Source organism: Columba livia, chromosome 2 (genome assembly GCF_036013475.1).
Source record: "Columba livia isolate bColLiv1 breed racing homer chromosome 2, bColLiv1.pat.W.v2, whole genome shotgun sequence".
Classification (NCBI taxonomy): domain Eukaryota; kingdom Metazoa; phylum Chordata; class Aves; order Columbiformes; family Columbidae; genus Columba; species Columba livia.
Genome location: NC_088603.1, coordinates 112178571 through 112206106, shown reverse-complemented (window position 1 = coordinate 112206106; position 27536 = coordinate 112178571). Strand labels below are relative to the sequence as shown.

The 27536-nt window shown below is 40.0% G+C and overlaps 2 protein-coding genes across 2 annotated transcripts; both read left to right on the top strand.

The window, feature by feature from the left end:
- Positions 1-354: 354 nt before the first annotated feature.
- Positions 355-15398, top strand: CLUL1 (clusterin like 1). Its single transcript, XM_005512961.3, has 9 exons — positions 355-560; positions 1490-1599; positions 2891-3039; positions 5567-5734; positions 7598-8042; positions 9325-9462; positions 11524-11738; positions 12846-13016; positions 14853-15398. Exons 2-8 carry the CDS (start codon positions 1497-1499, stop codon positions 13011-13013), a joined length of 1386 nt encoding a protein of 461 aa, XP_005513018.1. The 5' UTR covers positions 355-560; positions 1490-1496; the 3' UTR covers positions 13014-13016; positions 14853-15398.
- A 2305-nt stretch (positions 15399-17703) lies between these two features.
- TYMS (thymidylate synthetase) lies at positions 17704-26702 on the top strand. The gene is made up of 7 exons (XM_065053276.1): positions 17704-18021; positions 19114-19187; positions 20412-20586; positions 22388-22489; positions 23661-23836; positions 25222-25293; positions 26165-26702. The coding sequence occupies exons 1-7, from the start codon at positions 17850-17852 to the stop codon at positions 26300-26302; spliced, it is 909 nt and encodes a 302-aa protein (XP_064909348.1). The 5' UTR covers positions 17704-17849; the 3' UTR covers positions 26303-26702.
- Positions 26703-27536: the final 834 nt, after the last annotated feature.

Below are 27536 nucleotides of genomic sequence, written 5' to 3'. Positions count from 1 at the left end.
AATGATGCACAAAATGCCAAAATTTGCTTATCATCTTATTTCAGACTTTACTCACATGCCAGCCTGCATCTGGATTTCTGATATTTTTTTCAATTTCTATATCTTCAGAAGGTATGCAGAGAAGGCCACTGCATAATCCAGTGCTTTTTATAGCAAAGATTAAATGTTGGAAGCTATTTTTAGCAAACTAATTGTAACAATTTCACTAAGAACATAAGCCGCAGATGTCTCCTAAGGTAAAATGCAGGATGATAGAATAGCTTGTAAAACGAAAGGCTACTGACTACAGAAAAATAGCAGATCCAAATTACATGAAATTATGCAATTTTGCCCAACGCTCCCTCTAGTGGCTTCACCCACAGAAATGAGCGTCAAGTCCCCTACACACAAAATCCTCCAGCCTAATGACAAAACGTCCCCTTAATAGGATTAAGTACCTTCTCATCAGATAAGTAGAACATGGCAAAATCCCTGACACTCCGGCAATTAGATCAGAACACAGCCTGACCCATTCCTGACGCAGGGAGCAATTTTGCAGAGGAGGTGTTTCAGTATTAATGGTAAATATGTTGGGTTTTCTTTTACTTTTCTTTGGTAACGAGTTTGTATTTCTTTGCAAAGTTGATTGGTCTTTCACTAGAGATGTAAAGGTACAATATGTAAGTAACTATAGAAGTAAATACAGGCTATAAATAAATCCAGGCTCTTAATTCACATATGCAGCTGATAACTGCATCTCCAACAAGGCTATGCTGGCTAACAATAAGGCACTCAAATACTGTGTTCACTTAATCAGATGAGAACTATAAAGTGCAGTTGCATGGTTTCTGAAAAATCAGCTTTTCTCTTCTGAGTGCTCTTGGGAGGGAAATAAAGCAAATGGCATTTTTTCCCCTTATTTTGTAGGAATTTCTTTCAAATGCTGATGTGTTTGTTTACAAAACTGATCGAATTGCCAATTTATTGGAACACCTATTATTGTGTCTGCTGTTCTAAGTACTAGCCTGAATTACAATGAAAGGAATTGCATGTTTGCAGACAAGAAAGTGAAGAACATTCTAGAAATCTCCCTTTTAAAATTTGGTAATAATGTGTAGCTTGGATGCATTTATAATATGAACTAAGAACATAGTAGGAGATCAGTAGCTACTGTGCTTCACAAGGTAGAAAAGACAGACAGAACTGTATAATAAGCTTCCAGTTTTATGTATATATGTGTGTATATATATATACGTCCTGATTCTGTTACACCACGGTGCAAATTCAGTGGAATTAATTTAGTCTGAACAGATAATTGCAAATGAGGTCAGGCTTCTTACTCATGTGTTTTCATTAACAGTAGCATTTAAGTGCATATTAAAGATCTCAGGAACCGCAGTTAATATCAAAACTAATAGGACTTGTATAATACTTAGTAAACATTACACCTAGGCATCTGAGCACCATGAAGATGCTTACATTTAACTGCACCATCCTGCTTCTTTAACAGAAAGAGCATGAAGTCCTCTTGGTTATTTATAATGTACGTGCTATGGCTGAAGGGTCATCAGTGTGCACCGACAAGGCAGGAGGAAATGAATCTCCGGGAAAACCTGAAGTGTACGTATGTTTTTGCTCCCAGGGGTGTGCTAGAAGCCCCTCAGCCCAGGTCTCCAGTCTCCTGGTGCATTTTGACTTCCATACTCACTGGCATCAAGAGAATTTGCTTTCATGTATGGAGCTTAGAAACCACCATATAGCTGACTACATGCAGCCACACACGCACAATGGAGAGATAAGAACAACTGAGATGAGAAAGTAAAGGGATCAGCAGATAAGTATCCCCTTGCAAAAAAAGTATTTACAGCTTTTTCATAAGTTCTTTGGTCCCTCATAAATCATTAGGATATAAACTGAACCCAAAATTTAGTCCAACAGATTTTGAATTATTTTATTTGTTTAAATAATCTTTGAAAATGTTTATTCTACAAGTATATGCTTTGCTGGAAAAGATGGCTATTACAAATAGTTGAAATTAAATTACTTAATTCAGAAAAAAAAATAGCTGTTCTGCAGATACGTTTAAGCATGGTTTTATTTTGTGGATAGGAATCCCAAGAGGATCAGCCATGAAATATTCCTTTGTGTCAGTCTACATGAATAATGTTGCTGTAAGAACAACAACAACAAAGTTTGGGGAGGGGAAGAAAGATGTAAAGGAAGAAATGACTGACTTGTGGTTTTGGCAGTCTCAGAGTGATGTGTTCTTTACTTTGTATAGTTCCAGTGATACTCAGGTTATTTCTGCAAAGGCAACAAATACAGATAAAGGATAGGTAATCATGCAGAGCTTCAAGGTACAACATGTGGGCCAACCTGGGCTGTCATCAAAACACAAAATACCAAAACTATGGTCATTACTTCACAGGAAGTCTAGAAAATGTATTTTTAGGAAAGTGTGTTGAAGGCACCTGTAATCCTCATTTTCAAAACATAAAGGGAAGTTGTCACAGCGTGGTTTCAGATCAAAGATAAATATATAGGTTACATCATTAGGAAAAATCTAAATAATCCTTGGAGATATCAAAAACTCGGGATGAGGTCCCAAGCAACCTGCTCTAGTTGACCCTGCTTTGAGCAGGAGGCTTGGACTCAACTATTCAGAGATTCAGTGTTCAGAAGTAGGATAGCCAGGTATATACCTTGAATTCCACAAAGCTGATCACTAGCAAAGGCTGTGGGCCAGATTCTTATCCGATGAAAATTATCTCAGTCTTCACTAGCCCAAGAATTTGGCTGTACAACCATAAGAAAAGATACAGCTGTTTCATTCTTCTTCGTTGTCAGTGCATGACAGTTTCTACTAGTGTTAAAGTCTGATTAACTCACTGTGTAATTTGACTTTTTCTAGTATTGTCTGAAGTTGGAGAGAAGTATGTAGATGAAGAAGTAAAGAAAGCTTTGATTGGTATTAAGCAGATGAAAATTATGATGGAAAAAAATGAAGATAAGCACATAGATCTGATGAAGACCTTGAAGAAGAGCAGTGAAGAAAAACAGGTAATTGAAGTGCATCTGTTGTCCTTTTTTTCTGTCTGTGTTTTTGTTAAGTTGTTGATATTTTAAATCAAAGATGAGACAGATTGTACATGTATTTAGCCTTCCTCCTGGAAGTGGTATGGCATGCCGTTGTGCTTAGCCCAATCAGTAACCCAGAAGGGATCCCTTGGTGTCTCCCCTTTTCTGGGAAGAATGTAAACCACATTGTATGTACACTCTGAGCAGCATATGTCTCTTTATGTGGTCACATAGCAAAGCCAGGACCAATAGGAAATTTTTGCTTCTGTTCCTTTCTCTCACTAGTGGAAGAAAACTCTCATGGAACCTCTATCCAGGTTCTCACTGCCTGTTTCCTGGAAGCTGGAGCTGGCCCAACAGACATCCTTTCTTAGGCTATGAGTAACCTGGATGTTCACATTTCATAAGAATTTAAAACGTTAGTTTATATTTGCCGATTTGTTAAGAGAGAGCTTGCCTGCTGGCAGGGCCCTGGCAGACTGAGGTTTCACCCCTGCGTGAAGCTTTCAGACTGTGCTGGAATAAGGAAGAGCACCGCCTGCCTCACTCGTGCCTCTTCCAGATTACGTGGTTCTTTAAAAAGCTAGAGGTGAAAAGTTTCCATCTTTCATTAGAAATACAGCTTTCTAACCAAGTGACATCTTGTTAATTTTTCCTTGTGGCTAAATGCCTAAGCTATTTCTAAAATGAAAATAAGAGAGAGCACTGGAGAAAATACAGCTGAGTTACCACAAGTTAGCAAGTTACCTTCTCTCAGCCCATTCTAGATGTAAGATAAAACATGTCATCTGACACCACCTTCCTTGAGATTTGAGTTCTTACATTTTATTCTGCAATTGGGAGGTAACCAGCAGCAGCCTCGGCACAGTCAAGCTGATGGTGACCATCATGTAGAAATACAGAAGTTCTTTCTGCAGTAAAAGGAGACATTAAATGCTTTATGCAGACTCAAACGTTACTTTGGAGAGGCAATTAGAGTCTTTTAATATCCAGAAGTCAGAACTGCTGCAACAGCAATGTGTTGAATAAAGTATGGAACTTACTGCTCATTCCTCAGAATCTCCTGCTTCACTCAATTCAGACCAAGGCAAGTGCAAGCAACTGTCTAAAGGTGTTTCATGCAGGAGGTCCAGCATCTCTGCCTCACATGTCTTTATACACCTCAGGACACAAGATGTTTACCAGCTTGCTTTGCAAACTCCAGACCTTCAGAAAAATATCAAAGCCACAAATTATAATAGAGAAAGTACAGTGGATCAGGAGAATTTCCAGTGTCCTAGCACAATGCCTGCACTCAGAGCCATGTGCTCAGATCATCCTGAGAAACAGAGATTACTGTATTTTTTTTTTTAAAAAAACAAAGATCCTAAGTATTCCTTTTGGTGAACTTGAAAGAAAATTCCTTCTTGGCCTGACATCTGGTAGTTAGTTTAAACTATTCATATCAGCAAGTCAAAAAGTACCTGACAGCTTTCTAACATCTTTAGGAACACCAGTACACTCCCATTCTCTACAGTGTTGTTAGTTCTTACTGGATGATTACATTTACACAGAACTCACATCCACAGCAAGAGGTCATAAAATAGTGAATAAATATATAAGGAAGATCAGAAAATAATTAGGCTATGAATACCACAGTTACTGTCTCTATTAAGCACATTCCGACAGAAGCTTTCTGTGAGCCTCTTCCCTATTAAAACGCTGCCAGAAAAGAATAGAAGTGACCACTTAAAAAGGTTTCTGTCATACTTAGGAACAACCTGGAACATTGTCTAAACTGTTAACATTTCTTGTACTTGCAGAAAGAAATTCATGATGTGAAATCTACCTGTCTTTCCGCTGCCAAGCCTATTCTAAAATGCTGCTTCTGATCTGATCAGCTCTGTGCTCTACCTGAGGAAGAATGATGCAGTAAATAGAAGCAGCATTGTAAAATGCATCTTATTTCCCTTCAGTATAAAAGCAATACCTCACACTTCCAGAAGAGCAGGCTTTTGATTATTACAATCCCAGCCAGGGCGAATGCTATAGTTTTACGTATTTCTGCATAAGAGAAAGAATTTATGTATGACAAGGACCCAGCCTCATGAAAGAACAGAGCAAAGCAACAAAAAGGCTATTTGTGGAACAGATGAATGCTGCAGATACAATATGGAGAAAAAATATCTGAGTTGAGCACATGACCCTGTGAGAGGTTGAATGCCTCTTGCACAGAAAGACGTGTGATTTTTTTCATAACCTCAAAGATCCAGGTAGACTTCAGAGATCTGTCTGGTTTTGTAGGCGGTGCCCTCTGAGAGAACATCATCAGAAAACCCTATAGGAAAAAGTTTTTCAGTTTTCAGTTCCCTCCATATGTGACTGCAGCCAAGAAGATAACCTACCCTAATGGTTAGGAATTAGCAAAAAAATGAACCATGGATACCCAAAATGAGCAATCAACCTTGGTATAAGCATTTCATATATTAATCTGAAAATTTCCCTCAGCTGAATCTTTTTTCTTACTTAGCAAGCCTTGCGACTTATGGATGAAGTAAAGGAAAGATTAGAAGAAGAAGAAAGACAATGTCAAGTATCCTTGAAAACTTCATGGGATGAATGTGAATCTTGTTTAGAAAGCAACTGCATGAGATTTTATACAACTTGCAAACGTGGTTTGTCAACATTTAGAAGAAAGGTAGGAAGAGATTTTGTATCTGGGAAATGCTCCTGAATTCACCTAACAGTATTAGAAACAGCACATCTTATTTTCTGAATACCAGCTCTGCCAGTTATATCAGGTTACTAAAATTAATTTGATTTGGAGGGTGTGGAAATGTGCAGTTACATGACAGAGATTACATGCAGTTCTATTCATCGAATGCTGAGCCAAAATGAGTTGCACCCTGGCATGACTCCATCAACATTGATTATTCTCCTGACTCCAGCAGAATCACTCCAGATACAGAGTGTTTTCTCTCACAGTAAAATTTGCATTAAGATGTTCAATAACTGTTTGTGAAAAATACCACATAGATTCTTATGGTCCCTTTGAAAATAGGAGAGTTAAAAGTGTAGATATAGTCAGTAAAATTCCATGGGGAAAAAAAATCACCTACTTATGCAACATCATTCTTTCCCATGCTTTTTTTGATATATTCTTTAAGTAACAAAATAGCTTTAAAATGCTTAACTGTCTACCAGAGGAGACTGTCAGCAAAGGAGATTCCCTAATTCTACCATAAAGAAAATATGCTTTCCTGGCTGGTACATTATTATTACAAGATTTAACAAAATTGTAATAACTTTTTTTATTTGAGCATATGCTTTAAGTACAGCTTAACAATCAAAACTGCCCAATTACTGCTACTGAAATTCTAGCCAGATTACCTAGCTTTCACATCCCTAGGCACTGAAAAATACGATAACTTAAAAATGAAACATGGTGTGTGTCAGAAGTTACAAGCTTTAGAGAAAAGGTGTTTAACATTTGTGCATATTCTTAAAATTACTCAGGTATAAATGTGGAAGATATTAAGACTATTGGCTTTTGAAGTTTGACTATTGGATATTTCAAGTGCACCTCTTGGACTTTGAGAAGTCTGTGGATGCCAGGTTGAAATAATGGCAGTAAAAGTTATATACTGCATTGACACTATCTCTAACCCTCTTGGTAACTTCCTCAGTGATCTATATGGGTTTTTTTTAAGCATTTGAGGTGAGAAACATGTTGTGACATGAATCTTTTTTAAAAAAAGGGGACAAAGATGATAGCTGTGCCGATGGCACAGAAGCAGCAGGGGTAGTACTGGCTTTGGCTGTCTCTGCAGTGCCATTCACAATGCATCTTTCTTCTGAGCTGTGCTATTGATTCGGTCGAGAAGCTGATCTGAATTTAAAAAAATATGTATGTGTATGTGGGTGTGTTTGGCAGAATGCTTCTTAAACCTTACCAGTTTTCTACGCCACGAAATGTGGCTCCACAAAACACTGCATCTGCTCAGATGAAGGCAAAGCATTAACGCACAGAGCAGGGAACCAGTTGGTGAGGCTAGGGACTGGGAACTCGGCAAAGCAAAGCCAGCACTCGGTCTCTTCCATCATCAAACCATGGACGTGGATCCACTGCTTCAGTGATTGCAATGGGTTTCAGTTTGCACAAGGACATAAGGACTTGGCCATTGGTGAGAGAGGGCAGGTCACAGAGAGAACAATTGCCTTCTGTTCCCTACGCTGCACATAAGTACCACAGAAATGTTTCCAAGATAAAGTCCAGTTGTTGGAAGAAACCTAAACACCAATACTACCTTTGAGCCTCCACAGACTGAAGGCCAACTGGCAACACTTTTACTCCAGATCTCTTTTGGAGCTAATGATTTAGACTGGATGTACTTTCACTCTTTAGTGTCTTAAATTGTTTTGGACAATATGCCGTGATTGCAGTTACTAAGAGTGTATTGTTTCTACGGGTATTTGAAATAAAAAAATTAGAGCTACTTTCCTGAGAGATGAAAAACTGATAACTCATCAGGCAGCTGACTTATCTCTTTCTTATACACAGGTTGAAAATTTTTTGAGGAAAATACCTCCACTCATTTTTACTTTTCATGAGGATCAAGGAAAAGACATCCACTTTAACGAAAAGCCTCAGAAAGAGGATACCCAGCTAGTAAAAATGGAAGATTTATTTAGCCAACTGTTATCTGACATGGGCTCAATATTTGACAGAAGTTTCATTTTTTTCAAGCAGATGCAAAAAGAATTTGACCAGTCTTTTCAGGCTTATTTCATGTCTGATCTGGACTTGAATGAGTCTCCCAGCATGGCAGCTTTACCTGAGGACACCACCAGAAACAACGGCTCACAAAAAGGCTGGGGTATACCTGGCTTTTTACAGATAGTTTTTGATTTCAGTAAGACGGTGTTTGAAGGTGTCAGTGAGGTCATTACTGAAGTATTTGATGAATATAGAAATAATAGAAGAGATGTGCCGGAACAAACCAAAGGCAAGTGTTAGAAAATAAAAATCGACTGTGCTGTCAATAACATCAACCCCCTTGGGATTGCTAAACTATGGTTAATGATCCAGTTTGCGGTATGTTAGTGTGAGATTTGGTACAAAAGATCTAGAGGCTTTTTTTGGTTATACAGGCATGGGTCAAGGATAAGTTTACTGGTTAAATTAAAAGGTTAAAATCACCTAGAAATCTCAAAGAAATGTCAGAGGGCTACTTAAAGGTCCTACACAGCCTGATTTTCATAGCAATCCTCAAAGCATTTTCAGGAGTTTTTCAGGAGCTTTTGAATTCAAGACAGATGCAGGTTTTTATCAGGCTGGCTGACAGGTCTGATCTCAGCATTCGTAAGGATATGATTAGTATCATGTTATATTGACATGTCACCAATTCTAAAAAATTAGGGTAATTCTGTGAGATGTCAAGGCATATCCCTGCCCTTGCCCAATGACATTAAGCTCAAACAGACAGCTGCAAGGCCTGTTGCAGGCTTCTGCAGAAATGCAGGGTGCCAATCAAACACAAACCAGCCACTTGGTTTTCCAGTGATCAGAAAAATTCTGGCCATAATGGTGGTTTCAGGTGATAAATCTCAATGGAGGGAAAGAAACACGGTCAGCTTTCAGAATACAAATAAGTCCTATCCTTCCTATCTTACTAGTACAAATAGAAAAATAAGCATAATACAAACACACCCTGGTGTCTATCTGTAAGGACACTAAGCACATGCCATTACTTTGATGGGCACATGCCATAACCATTATATGGTCATCAAGAAATACAAAGTTAAGTGATTCTACAACAGCATTTTAAATTTTTTCCCGTATCATGACCCATGTTACCCCAGAAATAAGCTCTGGTGCTGTGCTCTCATCTAGCTGTACATGATTACAAAACACCTTGACTTTTAACGGTTAAAAAGAGCTTGTCAGAACTTGCATGTTGTAGAAATAATGTGTAATAATATTAGCAATTGTTTGGCTATTAGTGGGGAATATTCTACTATGCCTTTATAAGGGAATATACTACAGTGGCATGAATTAATTGAAAGAAAATATAATTTGTATCTTCTTCTGACTTCTACTTTTCAATGTTTAATTAATTTTTTTTTTTTTTGGGGGGGGGGGGAGCAGGAGAGAGCGGAGCAGGAGGAAGGGTTTTATGCTAGATATTTTAGATTTAGAGCAAGAAATTATATTATAACACACAGAGCAGGTAACAAACTTATACTTATCAAGACCCTAAGTCTAAAAATACTGTGACTTCATTTTAGATCCTGAGCGAAGTGGCATGTTCTCAAAAATTGTGTCAGAGCACCGGAGGCCTCTCTGCGGGGAGCTTGAGGAGAACTCCTCTGGATGCCCACAGTTTCACGTGAGATGTCAGAAATGTCAAGACAACATTTTGCATGGTAAATAGCTATTTTCCAATTCTTTTCTGTATGCATTGATCACTGGTTTGTAGACTTCGAGGCTGTCATTTTCTACTGTGCTGTTTCCATACCTTTGGAATTGACATTCAGTCACTGAGATTTTATTGCAACTACGGATACAAACACTATTCCTCGTTCCAGACTTCAGTTACCTTTCCCCACTGTCTCCACAGAGTGTCAGTATAACTCAGTTGTTAACATGCTGCTGGAGGTCCAAAGAGAAGTTTTACACTCTGTGACAAAAATACCTATATATTTTGTCAGAGTTGCTATCCAAAAGAGTAGCAAGAGGCCAGGCAGTAATCGGCCGTGCCTGGGTGCAGAAGTGCTGAGCAGAAAGCGAGAAGCTGAAGACTTGCTTCCCCTGCAGACAACCAGAGGTAACATCAGGTAGCATTCAGCTTCTCACCAGGAAAGCAAGTGCTGAAGAGCCTGTAATTATTCTTTCTTGAACCGTGTCAGCAAACTGGGCTGGTGTGAAGGACAAAAAGGGGAGTGCCTGTCAGTATGTAAAGGGATGGCAAAGCTCTGGCATGCATTCTCCATGGGCACCTGAAAAAAAATCAGACTGTGTCACCTAGAACTGCTCTCAGGACTTCTGCTGCAACATAATACATCTCTATTTCCAGAATTATTTAGGTATTAACAGCCAAAGAACATGCTTAAACCAAACCATCTTCAGAGTATCTCCAGTGTGGCAAATATTAATGATTCAATGACATGTTTTGAAAGGAATATTGGACAACTTCCATCTCACTAAAAATATCTTTTTTGTACCAATTTATATCTGAGGTTACTGTACTATCATACTATCAGCCTAAGGGTGTCCCTTGACAGTCCAGTTTAACAGAGAATAAATTGAATTTGTCCATGATTGTCATGGTGTGATGCCAGTCAGCAACTAAGCACCACACAGCCACTCGCTCACCCCTCCCTGCACCCCCACCCCAGTGGGAGAGGGGAGAGAATCAGAAGAGTAAAAGTGATAAAACTCACTGTTTGAAATGAAAACAGTTTAATAAGTAAAGCAAAAGCCACACACGCAAGCAAAGCAACACAAGGAATTAATTCCCCACTTCCCACTGGCAGGTGGGTGTTCAGCCATCCCCAGGAAAGCTGGGCTCCATCACGTGTAACAGTGACTTGGGAAGACAAACGCCATCACTGTAAACATCCCTCCCTCCCTTCTTCTTCCCCCATCTTTACACGCTGAGCATGACATCATATGGTGTGGAATATCTCTTTGGTCAGTTGGGGTCCGTTGTCACAGCTGTGTCCCCTCCCAACTTCTTGTGCATCCCCAGCCTGCTCACTGGTGGCCTGGGGTGAGAAGCAGAAAAGTGTGAGCACTGCTGAGCAATAATGAAAACATTCCTGTATTATCAACACTATTTCAGTACAAATCCAGAATATAGCCCCACACTAGCTACTGTGGAGAAAATTAACTCTAGCCCAGCCAAAACCAGCACAACGGTAATTTTTGTATAGGAATAATATAATATTCTGGTTTCAAGTCCCTATTTTAGTAAAGAAAAAACCAGCAATCTTTGTTTCTGAATTCATGGCAGATGATACTAGTCACATGTTAATGTCTAGATATTGTTAGATAAATATTAGGTCTTAACACTCAACAGGTATCCTAACATACATTACAGGCTTTCTTGCAATAACCTACATACTCAGGATGGATTGATAACACAATAAGATAGTAAGATAATAAGGAGATCAAGAAGTTGCTGTATGCAAAAACTACCAGTTCTTATTTAGCATAACAGAAAATCTACTGCCACTATGTATTATATAAACCTTAAAGTACTTGGCAGGTCACTGTAATATCACGTATAGGATAACTAATCCATTTAGTCATTTTGGGCCTAAACTAAATCTACCGGTGGGCTTTTTTAGCATTATTTAAACACCAACCCAAAACGTGCCCCCTTGTTAGACTTTTTTACAGTTTTCCATACTTCAGATAGAAAAGATGAAGTATGAGACATGTTCTTCTCCTATAAGCTTCATGCTGGCTGTCTTTTCTAACAGATTGCCCAAACGTTCCCGAACTGCATATAAAGTTTGATGAAGCCTTTAAGCTGGTTAACCTCTCGGGGGAGCAGTATGAGCAGATTCTCCAGGTGGTTCAGCGTCACACAGAAGACACTTCCTACTTGTTGAACAAAATGAAAGAAAGATTTGGGTGGGTGTCTGAGTTATCCAATATGACCATCGGACCAGAAAACATTTTCAATATAGTTAAGGTAAGGGTTATCTACTGAAGGGAACTATTGCACAGTGCTGTCTTCAACCTATGCTTTGCTCATACTTATGCTCTTGGGGATTGCAGATGTTTGTACATGTGTAATGTTTGGTTTTTACAACACAAAGTTCCTATTCATCTTGATTTTATGTAGGCTTGATAATCTGTCAATGAGACGGAACTCCAGAGATTAGAAACTATTTTCCTCCAAATCCTTTTAGTCTGATGGATGGCTGACAGGCTAACCTGAGTCACTGACTGATAAGAGTAAATTGTCACTGGCAGCATTGACTGGCCTCAGATTCCCTTCCCAGATAAATTTCACTGTATCGGTCAGTAACACACCCTTATTAGATCACTGAATATACAGCTATATGTCTATGTCTGTACCTATGTATCCTAGAGCTCAAAGAAGGTAAGTGTTATGCAGGTTATTGCAGTGGAAGCTCCATATCTTTAATGGCATCTGTCAATATTACAATAAGTACATCATAATGAACTGTATTTCACACACAATAAGATATCCAAGGTAAATTCAATCTATTTTCCTGGGCAAGGGACAAATCCTGTTCTCCCTTCCAATTCAGAAATCCAAGGTACCTCTATTACTACAAAAATTTATGCAAAATGATTGTGCAATCTACCAAAAAAACACAAAATCAGGAGCAAGGGGACAGGCAATATTTAAGAACCCTTTCCCAACTGAGTCTGCCCTTAGTTCTACAGAACTACATCTAGCTTAGAAAAACACACAGGAATTAATAACTTCAGTCTCACAACCTGTATCTCAAAATTAGTGGGACGACTCACACACAAGTTTTCATTAGGAGATCAGAAGCTCTTTATAGATATAAATATTAACATGCAGTTCTTTAATATGGTCTTGCAGTGCCATGTCAGCTCTTCCCACCACCTACAATAAACTTTGGCATAAATTCAGACATCCACTACTTTTTCAGAAGAAAGTAATTCAAAGAAAGTAGCCAAGTTTAAAATATTCTTCTATTTATTTTTTCCTTGTTAAAGGCATTAGGCACAGTAGGTATAAACAAAACTGAAAGTATGCAGTAGTTTGCAGTGTCTGAAGTACGGATTTGTTCTCTTCTAGGTGTTACCTGGGGATCCCTCTGGTAAAAATGAAACCATGGTAGATGTGAATATTCTGACTTCACCTACTTTCACCATTAAAGTTCCTCCCAACTTAGATCCAAAGAGTGCTGAATTCATTGAATACATAGCTGGGAAAGCACTGCAACTATATAAGCAGAACTTTTAAGTAGTAAGTTCATTCTTTGTCCTTTCATAGAGAATGCAATTTTTTATAAGAGGTATTTACATTGCAATAAACTTTAGTTGGAAGAGGATTCTGTCATGGTATATTCAAGACTGTCTCTTCAGAAATGACACATTGATTGAGAGACAAACACAAGCATTATGGAAAACAAAAACAAAGGCTCAATGTTCTGCCCTGTGAAACACAGATATGATGATATTAAAAGACTTATTTAACTGTGAAACCCTCAATCTTTAAGTAACATCTGGGATGAGGTAATGTGATGATAAATGTTCCTTCAAAAAAGAATTGCCTCACAACCACAGTGGCATCAAAAACACGTCTTTGTGTTCATTAATCAAGAATGAACCAGAATTGCCACTATACAATATTTTGTTTATTTCAGGTGGTGTTTAAGAGGATACTCCTTATTACTTTTTACAATAAAACAGTACAAAGGTAGAATCAGCAGCAGGACTTGAAAGAACTGTCTTACCATAACATTTTCCCATTAGCGGCTCTCTGCTCACATGAAGTGTCAACAGAGCCTGCAGTTTGATGTGCACAAAAGGATCCTTCTCAGGGACTTGTAACCATTTTTGTAGAAGGGCTCACAGAGGCCTGTCCTTAGGCTTAAGAAATGTCCAGATGGGAAGAGAAGAAACAGGCCAAGAGGCAGGGGGAAAACAACGCTTCATATTCTCTAACCCCATCAGGCTGGTTTCAGGTGGCTTCCGACTCCCATAGTTGGCTCCCCAGGTGGCCAGAGCCACAAGAGGTGTGAGACCTGCAGATGAATCACTGCAGTGTCCTCCCAGTCTTTGAGGGCACAGTAGATTTGGACATGGCTTCTCTTTAGGTCATGGGTGTCCGATATCCTCAGCAAGTAAAGTATGACCTGAATGCATGCAGAAGTCTCAGAAGGTACGTAAAAAGGATTCAACATTAACAAAGAAGATGAAGAAAATGTCAGCGTTTTATATTTGAATCACAGAATCATAGGATCATTTCGGATCATCAAGTCCAACCATAACCTAACTCTAGCACTAAACCAGGTCCCTAAGAACCTTATCTAAATACCTTTTAAACACCTCCAGGGATGGCGACTCAGCCACTTCCCTGGGAAGCCTGTTCCAATGCCTGATTCTGGTTATTCTTTGGAGGTCAGACTCAATTTTTAAACACATGAAAGAAATTACTTTCATCAGAGAGGCTGAGGTGGACTGTAGAATTTACTCAGAATATATTAATATAAGGCTCAACAGGAACTTTGCTTAGGTAATATTGGTGAAATTATGTGTATAAATATTTAAAATACAAACATTTTTAATATTTATGAACATATAAAATAATCAACACTGTTTTTCTTCAAAATTCTCTGTAATTTATATGCAGTTATTGACACAAAACATAGTCTTTCAGATCATACAAGACTAATCTTCAAAGCCAAATGATAACAATATTAATTTCCTTAGTCTGATTACAATTTTTAGCCTGAATCTTGGTCTCATTTTCCTGGGAAATGTACCTTGTGCAGCCATTTCATACCTGAGGAACGTGGCATTAATTTCCAAATCACAATCCCGTTTTATGTTGTTTGCACAACAGATTGAGGGTATATGACAGTGTGACAAAAGCGAAGAGCTAAAACTCTACAAGAAAAGGGAAATATCTGTAAGAAGGGGAAAAGAGAAAAATAAACCTGTTTCTGTCTTTTTAATGTCATGTATGTTTCGTTGGCAGGGCATCAATACATTCGCCATATATTTATTTTTCTAACATATTTTTTCTCAGTCCAAACCCAAAATGTTTAATCTTTTTTTTTTTTTTTTTTTATCCTAGGAAAGAAGATGTGTGAAAACTTTCTTCCTGAAATCCAAAATATACTCCTTAGGTGAAACACCCCTAAACTCACCATACAGCTAACTGTTAAATTACTATGGTTAAAATAGTTGCATATAGTGAATACTTGCTTAGTAAACAGTTGCTTAGTAAATACTGTGACATATGACCTAGCAACCAAACACTGTAGAAATCTTTTAACTCAAAACCAAATCCATTTTAATATTCATTTATTTAAATAATATGTTATTTATGTTGTAAATGAGGTAATCTCCAGCAAACAGCTATGGCCCTCGTTATGCAAAGATTTAAGGAAATAATCAGCTGTAAGTATACAAATAATTCCCATTTGCATACTTAAATTCAAGTACATTCTTAAGCCTTTTCAAGATTGGTCCCTACAGATGTTGCACATTCAGCTAAGTCTGAATCAAGCAGATTTCCATATGTATGTAGCATATTATTTTCCAATGAAAATGTTCCATTTCTTCTTCCAGTTGCTTTTGATGTTTATCATGTACATTAAATGTCTTTTCTGAATATGCAGTAATGAGTAAGTCTTCTGCCTTAGGCATTTCTTACTTGTAGTTTGCCTCTGGAGTCATAATTAACAGGGAATCCTTTATCAGAAAAGATGTTTGTTTTTTCCTAAATTATACACATTAGCTTTCAGTGGTATTTGCAAATTATAATAATGTTTAAGAACTGATGTATCTCTCAGTTAGAAGCAGAGCTCTAGGTGATTCAGTTTCATTTGCTGTCTCCGGCATTTTTAAGCATTTTTTTGCACACAGCAATATTCACCATTTCCAACTCTATCTGCTAAATAAATTGTATTCATTTCAAAGTGTACAAAAACATCTATCTTAGAGTATAGAAAAATAACTATACCCTATTTATACCATACCTTTACTTCTATACACGCAAACTAAGTATACAAAACTGCACAGGTAAAAGGCCATTTCACTGTTTTAATTAGTGGGAAAGATAAGTATTCCTGCCTTCTGTAAGGAGAGGCAGCATTTTGTAGTCAGAAACTTAGACTTTATCTGAGAGATAAGTGACTCTTACAAAACACTTGACTTCTAAGATACATTAACAAATAAATATTTAGAGAAAAGTCAGTTTGTTTTGACGAATGTAGAGAGTGCATCTAGAAAATTTCCAGGGGACACCATGTTGGGAGCATGCTTGCAGCCCAGAAGGCAAACCGTATCTTGGGCAGCATCAAAAGCAGTGTGGCCAGCAGGCCGAGGGAGGTGATTCTGCCCCTCTGCTCTGCTCTGGTGAGACCCCACCTGGAGTCCTGTGTCCAGCTCTGGAGCCCTCAGCACAGGAAAGACATGGAGCTATTGGAGAGGAGCCAGAGGAGGCCATGAAAATGATCAGAGGGCTGGAACAGCTCTGCTGTGAGAACAGGCTGAGAGAGTTGGGTTTGTTCAGCTTGGAAAAGAGAAGGCTCCAAAGAGATCTTATTCCAGCCTTTCAGTACTTAAAAAGGGACTATAAGAAAGATGAGGACAGACTTTTTAGCAGAGTCTGTTGTGACAGGAGAAGGGGTAATGGTTTTATACTCAAAGAGGGGAGATTCAGGCTAGACATGAGGGAGAAATTTTTTACAATGAGGGTGGTGAAACACTGGCACAGGTTGCCCAGAGAGGTGGTAGATGCCCCATCCCTGGAAACATTCCAGGCCAGGCTGAATGGGGCTCTGAGCAACCTGATCTAGTTGAAGATGTCCCTGCTCATTGCAGGGGGTTTGCACTAGATGCCCTATGAAGGTCCCTTCCAACTCAAACTACTCTATGATTCTGTGAAACTCAGTAGAAGCAATCACCAAGTATTACTCTTAACAAAAATGCAACCGCGTAAATAAAATACACAGCAGGAAGCACATGACAAGGTACAGCATAAAACCATCTTGTCTTTCAAAGGACAGGTCAGTGCAATCTGTTCTGAAAAAAGTAGTTTTTTCCAGTTTAACCAACGGGGTAGATGGAAACAGGACTGGTGCCACCCTGTCTGTGGAGTCTGTGGGCCCCTCAGTTCAAGAAGGACAGGGAGCTGCTGGAGAGAGTCCAGCGCAGGGCAACAAAGATGATTGGATGAGTGGAGCATCTCCCTCATGAGGAAAGGCTGAGGGAGCTGGGGCTCTTTAGCCTGGAGGAGACTGAGGGGTGACCTCATTAATGTTTATAAATATGTAAAGGGTGAGTGTCATGAGGATGGAGCCAGGCTCTTCTTGGTGACATCCCATGGTAAGACAAGGGGCAATGTATACAAACTGGAACACAGGAGGTTCCACTTAAATATTGGAAGAAACTTCTTCACAGTGAGGGTGACAGAACACTGGAACAGGCTGCCCGGGGGGGTTGTGGAGCCTCTTACTCTGGAGACATTCAAAACCCGCCTGGACACCTTCCTGTGTAACCTCATCTAGCTGTTCCTGCTCCGGCAGGTGGATTGGACTGGATGATCTTTTGAGGTCCCTTCCAATCCCTGACATTCTGTGATTCTGTGTTCCCAGCGTCAGCCGAGCACGTTTGCGTGGGCAGCAAAGAAACAGGCACAGGCCACCTGCCCCACCGCGTCCCTGGGACCTTCTTATCCCTGCTGGCTTCTTCGGGTGGCCTCAGCACCTCGGCGTCACACGATAGGTAGTGCCTTGTCCCTGTCGTATGGCTCTAACAGCCCCCGCACAGCTCCCCGAGGCTGAGCCGGGCCCGCGGGCCAGTTGCCCTCCCCGCGAGGCAGCCAAGTGCCAGCGGCGCTGCGGGGCCGTGGGTGAGGGAGGGGACGCGGCCGGGCGGGGTGGAGGGAACGGGAAGGGCAAGAGAAGGGGTGGTTCCCCGCTCTGCCCGCCTTTCGGCGCCGCTTGGCGGGAAGGCCAAGGTTTGGCGGGCTCGGAGAAGCGGCGGTCGTTGGAAGCGGGAACAGCCGTGCAGCCGCAGCCCACACCGACCCGCACGGAGTCTCCCCAGGCGCCTCTCGCCCACCATGCCTGCCGAGGGGGAGCTGCCGAGCGCGGCGGCCGCCGAGTCGGAGCCCGGTGAGCCGCAGTACCTGCGGCAGGTCCGGCACATCCTTCAGCACGGCCACCGGAAGGAGGATCGCACCGGCACCGGCACCATCTCCGTCTTCGGCATGCATGCGCGGTACAGCCTGAGAGGTCGGCACCGCCGGGCCCCCGCCCCGGCCCCCTACCCTTGCCCGCCGCGGCTCCCTACCCTTGCCCGCCGCGGCTCCATCCGTCGCCGCCCTGCTCCGGGTGGGGGGACGCCATCTCCTTCCCCGGGGCTGCCCCGCCGCCGCCCGCCGAGAGCGAGGCCTCCCCCGCTCAGGGCCGCGGCTCGGGCCCGCTGCGGGGTCTGTGGAGGCGTTTGGGGCCGTCCCGTCTGGTCCCTCTCCCTGCCCTCCAGCCCGCGGCAACCCGGACTTCTCCTCTCCCTCGGCCAGCAGCCAGGCCTGGCCCGGCCCCGTGGCTGTCACCGGGTGAAAAACCGGGTAAGATTTTGAGACAGCCTGTCCTGGTCCTTCCTACTTTTCAAGCATAGTAGGAAGGATGGTTTGTGAGGTAGATTTGCCAACAATTTTATCTTAAGCCTCCACTTTTTGTTGTGTACATCCATAAGCTGCACCACAGAGTCCTTACAGTGGAGTTTGTCCAGGTCCCCATGGATAATGCATCTTCCCCCTCTGTCCAGGAAAATAAAAGTCAGGTTCCTGTCTTCCTCGATCCGAATATGAGAATTGCACATCCTCTACCAACAAGGGAACTGGGGCTGCTCAGCCTGGAGAAAAGGAGGCTGAGGGGAGACCTTATCGCTGTCTACAAGTACCTGAAAGGAGGTTGGAGCATGGAGGGTGTTGGTCTCTTCTCCCAAATAACAAGTGACAGGACAAGAGCAAATGGCTTCAAGTTGCACCAGGGAAGGTTCAGATTGGATATTAGGAAAAAATTCTTCACAGAAGGGGTTGTGAAATACTGGAACAGGCTGCCCAGGGAAGTGGTGGAGTCACCATCCCCGGAGGTGTTCAAAAAGGCGTTTGGGCAAGGTTCTTAGGGACATGGTTCAGTGCTAGGGTTAGGTTATGGTTGGACTTGATGATCCTGAGAGTCTCTTCCAATCAAAATGATTTTGTGATTCTAACTTCGTACTTCATATGCAAACCTCTGAATGTCAGATGGTGGAGAAAAACCTAAGTTGGATCACCCTGAGGAATCACTGGTCGCCTCTGACACTCTGAAACTCTTTTTCAGATCAGTTTCCACTGCTAACGACCAAGAGGGTATTCTGGAAAGGAGTGCTGGAGGAGCTGCTCTGGTTCATCAAGGTTCAGTATTTGAATGTCTCCATGGGTGGTGTGCCTGAGAGTGGGGTTATTAATAGAACTAACTAGTATGGAGTGTCTTAAGGAATTTGGGGTAACTGCAGATGCTTCTTCTCGTATGACAGAAGTGCAGTCAGCTAGTGTGTTGACTACACATGGAATACCAGTATGTTCAAGACATTCTGTGCATTTCATTGGAGACTGTTGCATTGTTACCAATCAGAAGGCGGTTTCTTCAGTTTATTTTTAAGGGAAATAGTCTGAAATAGTGAGGGCTTTTGCTGTTGACTATATCCCACAGTTATAAAGCCTAGTAGAGTTTCTCTTTATTAGTGTTTGAATAAGAAATAATAATATGAAGTAGATTGTAGGCAATTTAATGATCTGCTTTTTGGTGTTGTGATAGCTTGATTTGAACAGAAACAAGCAGTGCAAAACCACAGATGAAGACAGACTGATGTAAACACTAGGCTTTTTAGTAGCAAAAACCTGAGATCTAATAGAGCTAATAGCTGTAGTTAGAGAATTAAAATTCAACTGTAGATAATACGTTACAATGTAAGTGTTCCTTTTTATGTTGTGACATTGTGTAGGTATGGGAAAGTCTACTTAACCATTTGCTAGATAGCAGAACTCAAATACACATTCATTTTTAAAAGTATCTTTTTTTCAAATATAAAAGGCCAACACTCCCCGAAACAGAACACTTTCTATGTTGGATTTTTGAGTGGGCTGATTTAGACATGTTGCAGAACTCAGTGAGATTTCTCTGGGTCATTTTGTCATATTTGTAATTTTTGTTATTTTAACAAAAGGATTTTTAAGACCTTAAGCTCATTATAGGTGTCTTGACAAAGACAATGCCTAGGCTGTACATTTTTTGTCTACTTTTATCTGTCTGTAAAGTAAGATCTTGTTCTCTGCAAATGTGTGTATGAAATGGTAGACCACAACTGACCTTGAGACTGTACTGTTTGTGCATTCACAAAGTTAGCAGAATCCCAAATTAAATAACAACAGCATGGCACTTCAAATTTCATCCTGGTAAGTTGTCTATAAGTTTTATTCTGTCCATGCGCAAAAATGTCATTCAGTACATTAATCAGACTGTTCACGCTTTGTAAGTGGAGAAATACTGTAGACTAGTAAAACTTAATACAGCTGTTTCATATCATGTCGTCTGTGTTGAGATTAGGATATAGACTTCTTACCGTCTGTGTTGTGTAGGGTTCTACAAATGCCAAAGAGCTCTCTGCAAAAGGGGTGAAGATTTGGGATGCTAATGGATCACGTGAGTTCCTGGATAAGCAGGGTTTCAGCAGCAGAGAGGAGGGGGATTTGGGACCAGTTTATGGTTTCCAGTGGAGGCACTTTGGAGCAGAATACAAAGATATGCACACAGGTAATCACATACAAATACGGTCTTGATTGCTTAGTGAGATAACTATGATAACTCACTTCCAGAACACCAATGCAGTGTCCTAATTTCCATGATACAGTTGTGCTGACAAGAACTGATGCTTGTGCACTGCATTCGCTGGAGGCTGTGGGAAAGATTTTTTTCCATTCTGCAGCTGGAACAAAGTAGGATGTATCCATAGCTGATGATGCTGTTGACAGAATAGCTGTAACAAGTTGCGATGTGATGCAGTACCTGTTGATGCTATTTTCAGTGGAACTGGTTCATTAAACTTGCCCTGAAGTGTCTTGATGGCTCTCTTCTAAGTCACTGAAGGAAGGGACGTACAAAACATTTAAAGGGCTGCCGTGAGTCGGAAAAAGTTGCCCCTGTCTGGTTGGTGTGATTTTTAACTCAAAATAACAACATGGTTAATGATGTTTTTTCCTCTTTTTTTTTTTTTTTTGTCAATACAGCCTCAAAGTTCACACTAGTTACAGGTATTAGACTTAGTATTGGCATGCTGACCGCTGACAGAATACAGTTTTATGATAACACAAATGATGCAAATTGTGAACTGTCATATCTAAAAACTTACTAAAATGTTTAAAAGGTATGAGGCATAACATAGCTTGGAAAAAATGAACAAGATAAATTCCCATAGGTTTCATTACTAATAGATTTCCTTAAAATGTATTACTAATGGATAGGTAATTAGCTTCAGGAACTAACATAACCATTTGAAAAGGTTTCTGGCACAGTATTGCTGGCAGAAGAATTCCCTGAGATGCTAATTATATATTACTACCTTTTTTTGAAAGCTTGGGTCCCCCTGTAATCATGATTTGCTGTTGCTTTGCAATAAGAGTTATTAGAAAAAATTAGTTACCAGCCATGCTGATTCACAGGCATGATTCAGAACAATGAGTAACTCTTCTATTCTAGAACCCATTCTAATGTTCAGTTAATTCCAGCAAGTTTCTTATATAACTGGTACTGAGCCTAAAAAACAGCCTGCGAGCATCGTTGAGTGAAGTGTAATATCCTATGCTAAATAGATGTGATTTAAGTTCTCTTCTGGCACTACATGCTATGGAAATTTAGTTTTTCATACATGACCTTGTGAATGCTAGATCTGTCAAAAACTTTCTCCTTTTGAGCATGCAAAGAGTTCTGGCACCCCATTTACTGGTCTGGGTGTAATTTTTTTTTTAAGAAGGAGCCCTGTACCATGCAAGTTTAACATCTGGAAAGACATCTTAATCCAGAAGTGCAATGGGGAAATCAGTTTAAATACCGCGAATGACTAGGTGGCAATATCTTGTAGCAGTACCGCTTTTGTCCTGTTCAGGTAACAAGCCATCATGAAGGATAAAATAACATGCCTGGCTAACTTTTTTTTGTATTGCAGCTTTTGTTTCCTGGGATGTAGTGCTTATTCAGACTTCTTTTTTGATCTTTATAAAAAGTCTAGTTTTTGAGGCTTGGAATAAAGTCTTCTAAGTAGGAATGGTCTATTTCAGTGGGTGCGAAAGGTACTCAAAGCACAGAAGAGGGATGGGGGGCCATACAAAAATACCATAATGAGAATTTCACAAGCCTCAGAACACCCTAAGGAAGACCAAGAATAGCCTACCTTTGGAGGACGTCAGCTGATAAATTTAATAACTTTCAAAGCTCCAGTAAAATCTTCGGAGGCTGTCATTTGGCTATAACTTTTCAGTGGGATGTGGGGCTGGCTTTAAAAAAAAAACTCATGACTTGAATCTATCTGGCTTAGATCTTATTTGGTATCTTTTTTCAGATTACTCTAACCAAGGAGTTGATCAGTTGCAAAAAGTGATTGAAACAATCAAAACAAATCCAGATGACAGAAGAATCATTATGTGTGCTTGGAATCCCAAAGGTATTGAACAGCAGACTTTAAGTGAATGCAGTTGCACATTATCTTGATGTATACTAAATTATGTTCCAATCCTATGTCAACAGTCAGTTCCATTTGGTGCCCTTGCTTACTCTTTATAAATTACCAGGAATACAGTAAAAATGAACGGGGGGTTCTAAGCATTGGTTTCTTTCTACTTAATTCTCATGTTCAGACCTCAATAATTTTGAAGTATTACTTCTAAGTTTTGCTCTTCAGGTTAAAGTGAGGGCTGTACCTGGCTGCCAGTATCTTTGACATATGGTCCCTGTTCAAAGACAGCGATTCTTATTTTAAAAACATTAAAAAAACAAAACCAAGAAGGAGTATACTGATGCAGTGTGTCTGTTTTTTAGCCATATAATAGATTGTAAACTTACCAGAATCTTAAAACTAGAGGACAAAAATATTATTTGTGTTGTAATAATCTCCTTAAACATAAGTTGTCTAGATATCCATTCACTCTGTAGGGCTACTTCTGAATAAGAGCTAGTGCCAGAGAGTGTTTCACTTGAGCAGCAGTAGATCTGTTCACAAAAAAAATCGCCCAGCTTTTTTCACTTGTGTCTCTGAAAGGGAATGCCACAGGTTAAACTTTCTCAGACACCAGGAAGTACCTCATTAATGTTTTCCTTACCAAGCTGTAAATGCACTATCTGCACTTGTAAGTGTAGATAAGCACTCAAAAGATCATTGTTTTCTGATTATTAGTTTTTTCTTGATCTTTAAATATCTCAACAAGCAGTAAAGGTGCATTGCAATGGAAAGTGAGTAAGATGAAGCAGTTGCAAGCTGCTTCAGGGTAATGCTTAATTTTACTCTTAATATCTTCCTTTAGGGAGATCAACTCTCTCACTGAGGTAAAACTAAACTGCTGTGCAGCATTATGGCATAAATCTGTTCCGTGGAGTATCTGTTCATGACTTCTCTGGCCATACAGCCCAGGAGACAGCTTGTTGTGACCCAGACTTGATTGCTCAGGCAGCAGGTGCTTTTAAATGAGAAAAAGGCAGCAGGATGATAGTGCAGTTGAATTTTTGCTCTCTACTGTGTCTCATTAAATGCTTATTCAGGTTTTGCATCTTCTACATTTATAATACACTAACACTATTACGATTTTTTTTCCCACCTACTTCCTGTACTGCAATTCTAGATATTTCTCTGATGGCTTTGCCTCCATGCCATGCCCTTTGCCAGTTCTATGTTGTGAATGGTGAGTTGTCTTGCCAGCTCTATCAGAGGTCAGGAGATATGGGACTCGGAGTGCCTTTCAATATTGCCAGCTATTCACTGCTCACATACATGATTGCCCATGTCACAGGGCTAAAGGTAGGCTATTTCATCATTTTACTTAATCTTATCTGAGAAGTGAGCGACTCAAAGATGAGACTCTTCATGTCATGTCCAAAAAAAAGTGGGATGGATATACTGTTCAAAGTCTTGCTGAAATATGTGTGAGGGCCTCATGAATTTAATGTGAATTGTTTCTGGTCTGTACCAGCAGTCAGGATCAGCAATGTAAGAATTCTTAGATTCAGGTCAAACAGACATAAGATGCTCCAGGTCTTTGCAACTGAACATGTCAAAACAGACCTGTTCCAGTAGTCTGCTTAGAAATGTGAACTGAGGACTTCTCCTTATGGGATAGTAGCATACAAGTGATTACATTTTGTAGCATGTGTTTTTTATTGGAAGCAAACAGTAGCTCAGCAGCTGCTGTCAAGGTTCCAGTTTGGATATTCTGCCCACCTAACTTCCAGCTGTAATTTCAGTTGGGCATTTTTTTAATTTGCTGATTATGTAGACTGGTGGTATGTGCTCAAATAGCTACGGCCCTGACTCTAGAGCTGCATTTTGTAATTTGGCAGAGTAATTTAAATGCATCACAACCTTGTACAAGTGAAACCCTCTTTCTTTAGAGTATGTAAAAAATTATACTACCAAGGCCATTTGGACCTGATCCTCCTGCTACCAGGAACATGAAGAGGAACTTGAGAAGTACAGAAGCATCAAACTTCATAGCAGTTGCAGATGTACTTAAGAAATTAGGCCAAAGTACTTGAAAAAAGGGAAGTTTAACATTATGTCCATGAAGCAACTGTTGCTTCTCAGCCACTTCCTTTCAGAACTTTGGTGGTTTTTATTATGATATATCCGAGGGCTGATCTGTGTCGGTCAGAGACCAGTAAAATAGCTGATAAAACTTAACCTAAGTTAAATTAGATTGCTCAGGGGTGGCTAAGTCACAGAACTTGCAAGGTTGCAAAACCCATCTGGATGCTTGATAAGTGCTTTTGGGTTTAGCCTGTGACTGACACCTCTGCTGCCACAAACCACGTTGTTTAGTAGCAGCTAAGGCAACTAGTTTGAAACCAACTTGGCTGAGTCCTGCTTACTAGAAATGGAGTGGAAAAGCTGGATGTCACTGTCCCATTTGGTGAGCAGATTAGTAGTGCAGCATTCATTTACCAGAGCTATTATCCTAGCAAAATTTTAAAGATACATTTTTTGGTAAACTATGGTTTTCATTAATTATTCGTTAGTCTGGGAAGGTAGTGTCATTTGAGGCTTGTAAGGATGTCTTGGTAATCCAATCTAGTACAGAAGCTGCAATTCCACACTATATGAAAGATGCTAAGAATCAATACTCTGAACATTGTAACTTGTTTTCTTGAAATGTGACTATTTGAAAACCACATGTATCCTCTTTTCAGCCTGGAGAGTTCATACACACATTAGGAGATGCTCACGTATACCTGAATCATGTGGAACCTCTAAAAGTTCAAGTAAGTACTTGTTCTGTATTCTTGTATCCTTTTGTCTTCCATGATGCTTATCCAATACAAAGTTATCTTGGTCTTATAAATAACATTTTGCAAATATTAATTTGTGTGACTTCTCATTTCTACCCGAATAATTGTAGTACCTAAGGCTCTGTTCAACTGAGGTCACAAACAGAAACACAATACAAACATGACTGAAATGTACATCAGGGTACCGTTCTAGAACCAAGTTACAGATACAGAATCTGTACCCTTACTTTTGATTTCATAGTTCCAAAACCTTAGAAAACTGTCCCAGCTAATAAAGATAAACACAAAATGTCTTTGTAGTATACCGGAAAAGGATAACTTATCCATTCACGGAGTTAATTGGTATTACTATTTGGCTGAATAAGGCTCTGTTTTCTTCAGGAAGTAATTTGTTGCAGTAGGAGCAAATCAGAATTTTATTTCATTATACTTAGCTCGGACTGAATGTCCTCACCATTCGTATGGTTCAAAGCCATCCAGAGAACTAGTTATTGGTTCAGACCCAAATGTTCCTGTGAGAAACTGCAGCACATTTGATGCACATCTGGGTCAGAATTTCCCATTTAGTTTCCTCTGTAAGGAGTCTAATTTGTAATCATGAGAATTGCTCTGCAAAGTGAAAATGCTTGCAGTGCATTTGGATGATCAGGGAACTCACTTAAAAATTATGCTGCTGCTCCCTACACTAATGCTATTACGATTTTCTTTTTTTTTGAATGTAACTGTTCTTGGGGAGGAGGGAAAATCAACATAATGTAATCTGAATTTAGATTAATAAAAATTTATAACACAAAGTCTCTGTCTTAAGTATTGGCTTTATACAATAAACTTGCTTCTATTTCAGCTTCAGAGGGAGCCAAGACCTTTCCCCAAACTCAGAATTCTTCGTAAGGTTGAAGACATCAGTGACTTTAAGGCAGAAGACTTTCAGATTGAAGATTATAATCCTCATCCACCTATTAAAATGGAGATGGCTGTTTAATGCTATAAACCGTCTCTTGTTAATGTGGAAATGTACCTAAGCTACTTAGCGTTCTATGTACTTAAAGTTACACATTTTTTATATATTTTGAAAGAAATGGGTACTGCATTCAATACTGGACTGTAGTCATACAGAACAGGTGATTATTTATTCCTGCTGTATTATGCAGATGCTAACACAGTTTTAAGTTGTTAGTGAGGTAGTTTTTTACATGTTTCAGCTACCAGTGGCCGCTTCTGTTACCATTCAGTTACCATGTGGGAGTTGTACTTGCTTACATGCTCTATTTAGTACTGAAAATAAGAACTTCTATGTATGACAGAGGATTCCTTCAAGGTTGTAGAAGTCTTTAAATATGTTCTAAAGAGTATATGTTTAATAAAGCTTTTTTAAAAAAATATTTTGCAAGGTATGATGTGTATCTAATTTTAGTATGTTTATTTAAAGGTAATAGTAAATCAGAGTGGGAAAGCAAAGGTGAATTCTGTTTTCATTTAGGATCTTGGAGGGTGAGATCTAGCAAGGAAAAACAAATTCAAACTTCCCATGGTCTTCATAGATGAATCAGCAAGAAGACAAAAGATCTTGGTGGAGCCTTGTCTGAAATGCTGCGCATCTCTCTATTGGCATTTTTAAAATTCCCTACACGAATCGTAGAATTGATAGATATGAGACTTCTATGATTTCAAGGAAAAAATATGAATATTCAAAGAATTTGAATATATACGCCTAAACAGGAGCTACTCAAGGAATTTGCAGGATATGAAGCCTGTTGACTGCTGCAAAGATGACTAGTATGCCTGCAGGCTGTATTCGGAGCAGGATTTTAACAAAATACGGGACGTTGTTAGATCCTTTTGGAAAGATGTGAGAGGAACCCATAGGCCTACAGAGAGATGGGGAAATTCCTGGGCTGATTTCTGATGAATAAGCTGTCCAGCACCTCCCTGTCCCTCGCACTTCCCAGCTGGTGACTTAAAGAGCTGTACAGGTGACATCAGAAGTCAGTTCCTTACCAGTTCGGAGTTCTTGCCATTTGCCCTGCTGACTGCTACACTCATTCTGCCTCACAGTTCGGCCTTGCAGAGTTTCCTCTCTCCTGTCATTCCTCCTCTGGATGAATCCTTTTATCATTTCCCCACTTTGCTGGGGCAATTCAATGAACTTGGAGTTAGGAAAGAAATTTTTTACCACTTTGCTCAAATACCGACTGCCTCTATGTTCTGCCTTCTTA